General features: G+C 44.7%; 1 protein-coding gene across 1 annotated transcript; it reads right to left on the minus strand.

The window, feature by feature from the left end:
* Window positions 1-6,733: 6,733 nt before the first annotated feature.
* Window positions 6,734-8,717, minus strand: LOC134759939 (protein fem-1 homolog A-like). The gene is given in 1 exon segment (XM_063715302.1): window positions 6,734-8,717. A coding segment is annotated over 1 exon segment (1,983 nt). The 3' UTR covers window position 6,734.
* Between the last annotated feature and the right edge of the window lie 1,896 nt (window positions 8,718-10,613).

Consider the following 10,613-nt stretch of genomic DNA (forward strand, 5'->3'; position numbering starts at 1 on the left):
GGCTTGTTATGAGGCCTCATTCAGTGTGAGGCAAAGGTTGTGAAGTTTGTATTTAAGTTTTTAAAAAGTTATGTATAAGGAGTGGCCATCATGATGATTAAATACATTATATTTTGCCCTTATGAAATGTGATCAAAAACCACAAACTTCAATGACAATAAGTAATTGGTCTTACTTGGTCTGCTCATACTGAAAAAACTGAGTCTTATCCTATGCAACAGGTCTGGAGCAGTTGGAACATGCATCAGAACATGCATCAGTTGGAACATGTTTAGAAGCTATATGGATAGCATTTGTTTACATTTCATATAAGACAGAGTAAATTAAGGACAGACACCTTTCTAGTGTCTTCAGGTATTCAAACAAGTAAATATTTAATATATCTCAGTTTGCTCCATTATTTGTCAAACACATTTTCATTTTGATAAAAATGTCTCAAAAATGCCTTAATAATGTGTGCTTTGGTGAGGGAAATTTGGAAATAATGAACGTGAGCTAATCCTCTTTTTGTGACTGAAGGGTCCTCACTTGAAATCATCACCTTTGGAGCTGTGCTTCTATAATGTGATGCTCACTGGGTTTTTGAGATATAATGCCTGTCCCTAAACTGAATTGCCCCAAACTGCTTTATACTTGTTGATTTCACTACCAGTGTCCTCTTATTTTGTATTTCAGTGTACCAAATTTATAATGTTTTTGTTGGTTTTGTTACCAACAGAAACATCAGGTGAATTAAAAGATACCAAGATAAGTACTCATCAAACTGAAAAGTAAATGCAATTAGATGTTACTTTTGCCAGAGGGTGGGTGGGCAAATTTAGCATAATGCATTGCATTAGTTGTCAGTGTGGAGCATGCTTCAGAGTCATCTGGAGGGCTTGTTAAAATGCCGGTTGTTGGGTTCCACCCCAGAGCTTCTGATCCAGTAGATCTTGGGTGAGGCCTGAGAATGTGCATTTCTAGCAGTTGTCCAGTGGATGCTGCCAATCTGAGGACTACACATTGAGAGCTACTTGCTGCAGAGAAAAGTGGAATGGGGAGAATTTAAAGAATCGGGGAGAGTTTAAAGAATCAGTAAGAATTTAAGGTTTCAGGAAATGTTTGCAAGTCTCCAAGTAGAAAAATGGGAATGTTAATTTTCTCTTCACATATTGGGCGTTACGTTAATGGAACTCTAACACAAAGAGGGAGAGCTGTGGGAAAAAATCAAGGGATTTGCATAAAATGATAGATTAGAGTTACGTGTTAGTTCACAAAATGATTTCGGGAAGATATGTTAAATAATTCCAACACTACAAACTGATACCACATCGGGCAACTTCACGCTCCAAAATCCTCTCATGTTGCCTTTGCACTAGGCTGGCCTGGAAGGAGCATTGATTGGACCCCATGTGGCATTCCTAATGTCTCTATATTCTAATCCATTGGTTGCCACTAAAGTGCTTTGCCAAGAGATTTTGTTCTGAGATAGTGCATAGCGCTGAAGAGAAAATAGCTTTGCAAATCTAGTGATTTCATGGACCACTAGATTTAAAGGTCCATGAAATACATTGCAAACATTTAATACATTTAATACATTTAATACATTGCAAACAACATTGAATTAGTTTGTTGGACAATTAGGTAAGATATTAAACTAACGATGTACATATAAATATGTCAAGTCATTATTTAAAAATACATCTGTAAGGCATAGTTGGAGAAGGCTTTTTCTCGTGAACCCTGTAAAGGCTTTTCCCTACAACTCTCTAATAGTTCAACAGGTACCAACTTTTATAAATAATACTTCATTTTCAGAGGTGTTCACAAGTGAGAAAAAGAATTTTCTATAATGGATGTTTAAAAAAATTACTTCCAAGGAAATTAATTCTTGTAAACCTCCCAAAATAAACATCAGGAAATTAAATTGGTGTTTGTTTGTTAGTAGAATGAACATCCTCAAGAAAATCCAAGATTGCAAATATTTTAGCTCAGGCCTAGTTTCTAGTCTCTGAAAGACCCTTCCTTCCTGAGCTATGGCCACCTACAGCCCTCTTGCAGCTTAACCATTGCCTTGACTTTCAGCACGAATCCTGCAAAGATGGTAAGGAGATTTACATGACTACGTGTCTACCAGCTGTGGTTTCATCATTTTTTCTTTGTCTCTGAGCTAATGCAGAGACAATACTCTGGTTCTGGTAAGTGGATCTCAGTCTGTTCCTTAGTCTCCTGCTCTCGGGGCACCCAAGTCTGATTTCTGAGCTTCAGCTTGATCCTTTTTTGTTACCTGTCATCGTCCTCAGGATGGGGTTCCCAAGTCCTGGATCCTGGACCATTGTCTTGGACCCTCCACTGAAATGACAAATATTCCTAATTCCAATTTGCTATCCTTCTTGTAAGGATAAACTGTCTCGTACTGCATCCGTCTGTTTGGACAGGTCAACATTTCATTTGCAACCCTTCGTGGATATCTACTTACTTGCACTACAGGCTGCTATCACTCAATCCTGTTGGACAGACTACTGTAGTCTTGCTTTACGTCTGTGGTGGAATCCATCCACTCAGATCCTATTCAGTAATAGAGCCTTTTCTCAAATCCCAGCCCTTTCTCATCTGAACTATATGAGAATAAGTAATTGCTCTTACTTGGTCCATTCCTTCTGAAAAAACAGTCCTTACTGAAAGGCGTTTCATAAGGACTGAGTTCTAATGGAACCATATTATTGATGGGAGTGATGGACATGAACAAGGTACAATTTCTCTCTTGAAGAAACTCATTCTTTTTTTTTTTTTTTTTTTTTTTTTTGAGAGAGTCTCACTCTCTCACCCAGGCTGGAGTGCAGTGGCATAATCTTGGCTCATGGCAACCTCTGCCTCCTGGGCTCAAGCAATTCTCCTGCCTCAGCCTCCTGAGTAACTGGGATTACAAAATTAGCCTTTCACCATGCCAGACTAATTTTTTTTTTAAATTTTTAATAGAGACAGGGTTTTGCCATGTTGGCCAGGCAGGCCTCCAACTCCTCGAGTGATCCGTCCACCTCAGCCTCACAAAGTGCTGGGATTACAGGCATGAGCCACCGCACCTAGCTCATTTTTGATGACAGAGCAAACAAGCAAACAATTGAAATGCAGGTTGAGTATTCCTTATCCAAAATTCTCAGGACAAGATGTGTTTTGGATTTTTAAAATATTTTTCAATATTTGCGTTAAACTTACTGGTTGACACCCCAAATTCAAAAATCTGAAATCTAAAAAGCTTTAATGAGCATTTTCTTTTGAGCACGACCTTTGAACATTGTGTCAGCATTCAAAAATGTGAATTTCAGATTTTTGGATTAGGAATGTTCAACCTATACAATACTTTAACCATACATTCTGAGAACCTTTCTCAAAAGTATATAGTAGAGGAGGTTAGACAATTGTCCTTCCATAATCATTCATTCTATCATTTGCTCAAACCCCACTGTGTTTCAGGCATTTTGTAAATACATTGGGAATGGACCCAGAGGGCCTTTCTGAGAATTGTGAGTTAGACTCAGATACTCACCCAGGCCCAGAACATCCATGACCTTTTGCCTTCAAATACCAATGATAATTTGTCTTGTGGTCCTAAGATGTTAATCGGAGCTGCTTATAACGGACAGCCTCTGAAATTGGCTTCTCTCCCCGGTAGCCGCAGATGTTCTACCCTGGACCCTGATGACATTAGGTTGGGGGATCGTAAGTGCAGTTACTTTGTTGCCAGGTCCACTTTCTTTCCAGTACCTCTGAATCAAATGTCAACCTGTTTTCATTGTTCCCTACCTGATTAGCTGGAGCTGGATATACTAAAGGAATGAAAGTTTTCTGAGCTGACTGCACTGATAAACCTAGAAGCAGACCATAGTGATAAATACTTCATAATTTTCAGAAGTCAGCATTAACTGCTGAGTAGCAGAGTGGACTTAAATTTGTGTTTTCAGTGGAAATGATCACCGTGATGTCCTTACTGCCTCCTAACTCAGGAAAGGAACAACTGGCTGGCCCCTGGAACTCCCTGCCTGACTGGTGATTGCCCACAGACTTCCAAAACACTCTTTACCCTGAGATGTGAATGTTGCCCATGGCCTTCAGCTGGTGGATGATATCTGGGCCTGAGATGACAGTATCAGGTATTTCTGAAGACATCCTGGGGAAATGTGGGGATTGCCATGGTGCCTCTGAGCTTACCTCTAGAACAGACACTTTGATAAGTGCTTTTGCTTCTTTCTCTGAATTCTAAATCAGCCCTAGAATGCTGGATGATAATTCTGAAACAAGCCCTACCCAGTCAATTTTCCTGAAGTTTCATGAGGATTCTGAAGAGTGGTGACAGGTGTTGGGCTAAAATAAGGGAGGAAGGCCGAGGTGAGGAGAGTACTCAGAGTCAGTGGGCGGACAGACGTCATCCAGAGACTTGCAGAAAATAGGACCAAAGCCATGGCCCCCGACAGGAGTGGCAATCCTAAGTGCAGTTTTAGTTGCACTTTTGAGATAATGAAAATACAACATCAGTCACTTAACCTCTTTTAACATCAGTTTATTAATCTGCAAAACATTGACGTGCTACCTCACAGCATTCTTCACATACAATAAGAAACAGCATGTTAAACTAAACAAAGTTTAAGAAGTGATGCAAATATACTATTAAGGTAGATTGAAGATTATAGTTCTATCACTTTTTCTTATTTTCTGAGAAGCTCTTATGAACATTGATTTAATTATTTCTTTTCCCTCTTTATGAGCATACATGTCTTATTCAAGCTTTAAAATATCACTTGGAAATTAACAAGGGGTTTCACAAATATAGTCATATTCCTTATCTGTTCCCAATATTTTGTCCCAAAATATTGCTTTTAAAGAAACAAAAGAACTACTTATAAAATTGTGGTAGAATCAAGGCCGCCTATAAACAAATGCTCACCAGCCAACAGAAGAAATCTATCCTGCAATATGGGTGACTTTCCCAGTGTACCACGATAGTTCCTTAAAGCTGTTATGAATTATTACATAAACCTGTATTTAGAGACTTTTTTAAAAAATATCTTTTTAATGACTTATACACCAGCGTGGAGACTCGTGATGTAAACAGCCTCATTTGTCTGCTCTGTGCTTTGGGAGGGACAGGGACTCCATCTCCCACCTTGGCTGAGATAAAACATGTCTTGTAAATTAATAAATAATTTCCTAACTAACATGGCAAAAAAAGAAAAAAAAACCCAAACGAGACCTAGTTTCCATCCAGGGACAGGATGTTTCTGGACACCCCCAGTCACTGCTCCTCCTAAGGGCCTGGCTGTGGCTACTGAAGGGAGGATGTAGTGAGAATGGCTTCCCTTCTGCTGTTTGCTGCTGTCTGCACCGGCCAAGAACCTGCTCCCGTCTGCCCGGGCTGATGGAGTCTCACTCTTGAGAAAAATCTTGCTGGGGCAGGTCCTCTGGCAGCCCCAGCACCTTACCCTGAGTCATGGGAACTTGAGACTTTGTCCAAACCTTGGCTGGAAGGCTTGTCTTGGCACTCAACTCTTAGCTAGTGGATTTATCACATTAAGACTGTACCTGGGCCTTTTTCATGATGACTTGGGTCCCAATCCTCAGAGCAGCTGAGAAAACAGCTAGCGCCACCTGTGGATGCACCCACAATGAAATCAGAGGCCACGTGAGGTTTGCAAGGTGGAGTGGCCTGTAGTTTTAACTCGGGCACTATGGCAATGCAGACCCAAACCAACTGTGCCAGTTCTTTCTGGGTGGCAAAGTGTTGTCAGGCTTTGTGGTCACTCCTGAATTCTGTTTGGAAGCACAGTTCTCTTTCTAATGAGAATGGAAAATTGGAAAGGCCTGTAAAATTGGAAAGCCTGTAAAAGGCCGTAGAGTGGAGATATATAAAATGTACGCTCACCCATGTTTTAGGGGTCGACACCATGGACTTTTATCTCGCTCACCAAATTCCTCACACATACAGCTCACTCCCTGCGGCCTCGGCTATCTCAGGCACCACAAAATCCTCACTGCTTGAAATTCACTTACGGAGTTCAACAAACAACTTTCTTTAAAAAAAAAAAGGCAGTAAAATCTCAGAATTTCTGTGCAACGCTTGTAACCTGTCCACTTATTAAATAAACAGAACACCAAACTAACCGAAAGCTACGCAGCTGGCAGGCTGCCCTGGGCAGAGCCCTGCCTGTCTGACAGGGACTACGGTGGCACGGGAGCTGGGCGTGTTCATGCTGGAAGAAATGAGAGGTGGTCTCATTCCCTGACTTTCAAACTCTCATCTCAGGAGCCCCCAGTCCTAACACTGTATTCAGCAGCTGGAGTTACCTGGCCATGTAAAAGGACGAGGGAAGGTAGACCGTCCTCAACTTCTTCCTGTGTTTCTAGCAGGGAAGGAAGGCAATGGCTTCAGTCCCTCCGCCTCTAAGTAACAAGGCAAAGGCCTCCCTAACGCAGGCTGACAGGATGTGGGGAAGGTCTTGTGTCTTTTCCTAACTCAGAATTTCTGAGTCAGTGGCTCCCAGAGAAAGACTGTCCTCTTAGCACGTGACCCTGAAGACTTCTAGCACCAAAGGCTTGCTAACACCTCCGACCCTGTCTTCAGGTAAAGGGGATGAGAGGCAGAACCCTTCTCCTGACTGGTGCCTGAAGGAGGCAAGAACGAGCATCTGCTATGCCCCAGCCCGAATTCCCCCGTCTCAGCAGGAGAGGGGAGAGATGAGGGTGCAGATGTTCTGGGCCGGTCAGTGCAGTTTGATGAATGCCTCCAGATCTTCCGGGATGAAGCCCTTGTAAGGGATCTTGTTCTTATCCAGGGCCCGGGCCGCAAGGTACTGCAGGGTCACGTTGTTGAAGGGCTGCATGGTACCCCTGGCCAGCAGCTTCTCTTCCAGCAGCTCCTCTTCCAGCAGCTCGTAGGCCGTCTTCTTGAAGGCGTTAGTGGCGTCCGTGTGGGCCCCTGCTTCAATCAGGGCATTCACGATGGCCGGGCAGTTGTTCTGGGCTGCTATGAGTAGCGGGGTGTTGTTGTCAAAATCCCTGCTGTCCCGGTCCGCCCCGCAGTGGAACAGCACTTTGACCACGTGCAATGAGGGGAATCTGCCCACGGGGTAGCGGCCCACGTTTGTGTTGTCCTTGTCCACAGCCATGTGCCGAGGGGTGAAGCCGTTCTTGCCCCTGGGTGCGCACTTGAGCAGGCGGTAGATGGTCTGGTGCTTCAGGTGCTCCTGGCTGGGGGTGCACTCCACTTTCTCCAGCAGGTAGAGCAGGTGGAGGATGATGGCCAGCATCTTGTTGAACTGGGCCGAGTCTCTGGGGTCCTTGAGCAGCTGCAGGGCCCATTCCACTTCCCGGATCCCTTTGGTGAGGACCCCCATGAGGTCTGCAAAGCCGATCTGGGTGCCTAGGCTGCCTTTGGCAGCCCGGTCCTGCAGCACATAGGAGAAGAGTTCGGCGAAGGAGAGGAAGCTGCTGGCGGTCATGGGGCTCAGAGGCTCCAGGTTGCTCTGTTGCATGTCCAGGGCGTACTTCCACAAGCGGATGTAGCACTCGATATTGCCCGAGTCGGCGTACACGGCGCCCCTATAACGGATATAATAGAAAGTGTTGGGGTGCGAGGGACTGAGGATGCGCTCCCGGATCAACAGGGCCTGCATACGCATCTCATCGGGGTCGGTGATCAGCGCCTCCAGCTCCTCGGTGGTGTTGACCTCCCTGAAATAGTCATAGGCCAGGACCAGCTGTGGGGGCTCCGGTTTGGACAGGTACTCGCCCCACTGGTGACGCAGCTCCATGGCCCACCTCCAGTGTTTAAGGGCTCCAAGCAGATCTCCTTTCTTATCCACATACATAGATCCCAGCAATTCCAAGGCTTCCACGGCAGCTTCCCGGCTGGTGGGACAGCAGCTTTGGTAAGATTCCCCGTTCAGCGGTTCCTCAGAGGGGAAGCTGCAGCACGGAGCCCCCTGAGGCTGCGCACACCCCTGGCTGGTGGAGGAGCCTTCTTGGGGCAGCCCAGGCTGAGCCTCTCCCCCTGTGACCTGCTCCTGGCCGGGCTGCTCCTGGATGAGGTACTCCACGATGTTGGTGTGGCCAGTCATGCTGGCCAGGAGCAAAGGGGTCATGCGGTAGCCATCACGTTTCATGCGGGCCTTGCACCCCAGCAGCAGCTGCAGGATCTCCAGGCTGCTGGACCCGGCACAGTAGTGCAGGGCAGTGTTGCCCTTGGCGCTGCGCCAGTTCACCTGGGCGCCCTGCTCCAGCAGGTAGCGGGCGATCTCACGGTGGCCCTTGTAGCACGAGATCATGAGGCACGTGTGGCCGTGCCGGTTGGCCACCTCCAGGTTGGCCTGGTCCTCGCCGACCAGGTAGCGCACCACCTCCAGGTGGCCCTCGAAGCAGGCGGCGCGGAGGGGCGTGGAGTTGGTGCGCGTGGTGCGGTTCACCGAGGCCAGGCACCAAGTCCAGGTGGCCGGCGCCCACAGCGGCGGCGCGCCCTCGATGGTCTCGCCATCGAAGTGCACCGAGCCACCGGCCTCCACGCTCGCGCCGCACGGGTCCACCAGGTACTCCACCACGTCCAGGTGGCCGTAGCAGCAGCGTCCCCGCGCCGGCACCTAGCCAGTCAGCTTGTCCAGTTCCTCCCGGCTCCGGCCCCTGAGCAGCTTCTGGAGCAGCTGCAGCTCGCAGTCATGGGCGGCGTTGTACACGGCGGTGCGGAGGTCCATGGTTCGGGCCTCCGCCAGGCCATGAGCCAGCCGCAGAGGGAGGGGGAGACAGGATCAGAGCCCAGACGGGCGGGAGCCAACCTTCACCGTCTCCCTTGCAGCCATCTTAGGGTGTCCTAGAGACTTTTAAATATGCAGATTATTGACCTGAGAAACCATTTTGTCTCCAAAGGAACATTTGCAGGCTGTCGTGCAAATCTGCATTTCAGCAACTTTCACATTATGATCTTAGTGAATTCTTGACCAGATAGACTTGAACAGCTGCCACCCATGCTTGGGAAGTCCCTTTACTCGAGAAGAGAAAATAGCTCATTTGTTTGCAATTCTTTCCTGAAAGTATATAAGGGCAATTTTCTACGTTGTGAACTAGTATCAGAGCAACATTTTCCCTGAAAGACCATAGCTCATTATACTATTTAGGAACAAACAAAAATATATACAAACATTTTTTGGGGAGTGTTATAATTTGTGCCCAGAAGGGACAAGTTTCTTTTCAGATTAAGTTTTAAAAAATGTTCCTTTATTCAAGCTGACATGGAGGTTATAACTGAGAAAATCTCCCTCTGAAATTAGAATGCCTTACATTTGTATAACATTTTATACTTTTCAAAGTGCTTTCAGGCACATTATTTCATTTGATCTTCAAAACAGCTCAGTGAGGCAGGTAAAGTGGGTGTTTTATTCATCACTTTTTAGATAAGGAAATAGGTTCAGACTACAGATATTATCTGAGTATCTACTAACTTCATTGTATTGTGCTAGGTGTCATAGAGGATAAAATAACATGTATTCCTAAAAGAAGAATCTTGGTTTTAGATAAGACATAACAACACAAAGCTAAATATACATAACCATACAATATGGTCAAAAGATGACAAAAGACAATATATGGTGAAAGTATTAGAAGCACAAGCAAACTGTGTTCTGGCGGATTAAGGGAGACTTCTTAAAGCAGGTGTCACCCGAATATATATGCCTGGAAGGAGGTTTGGAATTTGTGGAATATTTACTCTTTGGCATCAAAATCACCTTCTCATATAACCTTAGAATATAAGAGATTTTGGCATTCATCTAGTTTGTTCTGATACTCGATGTTGGCACTCCCTATGGCCCCCTAAGCAAAGATGTTGGAATAGCTGTGAGTCTTAACAGTTCTATCTACATGCAGCTGCAATCTCCGCTTCTCTAATTCCACCCTTTGTTGACCAGAGTAAAACAAGACTAATCCATATTCTCTTTCTGTGGAAAGCCTGTAATATGTCTGTAGACAGCATGATAGCTTGATCTGCCTTTAGTCTTTCCTTCTTTTCATTTAATCTTAAAGCTTCTGGAGATACAGTCATTATTTTACTGCTGGGCCCCTATTTTATTTATCCAAATTATCTATAACTTTGGCCATCCCGAATTGATACACTATTGTAGATATGCAGATTTGAGTGAGGCTCTAAAAACTATTGTTATCTTTTTAATTCACTGCCAGCATGTCTGTTAATACTGCTAGTTGTGAACATTTCTCAATATAAAGTAACTTTTGTGTAAAAGGTGCATAATTAATATGCCTGGAATGAGTTATGAATGTCTTCCTAAAGAACAAAGGCCACCTTCATTGTGGTGGCTTTTTTCTTTAACTTTTGTATTTTTGTTAAGCCATTCATGATCTATGCACGCGTGCACAGATGATACTTGCTTAAGGAACTAACACCAAAGCTCTAATATAGTAATAATTTTTGGTATTTTGTTTCTCATTTTTATTACTGGGAAAGTAAAAATTAATCACTCATGTAAATTAATAATCCAATACTGACCTCTGGTGTGTAATGATGAAATTGCTTACTGGATGAACTAGTGGATGCTTAGGAAGAGTTTTATGTTTTAATATAAGAACATTTTTCTCCA

This window comes from Pongo abelii, chromosome 15 (genome assembly GCF_028885655.2).
Source record: "Pongo abelii isolate AG06213 chromosome 15, NHGRI_mPonAbe1-v2.0_pri, whole genome shotgun sequence".
NCBI classification, from domain to species: Eukaryota; Metazoa; Chordata; class Mammalia; order Primates; family Hominidae; genus Pongo; species Pongo abelii.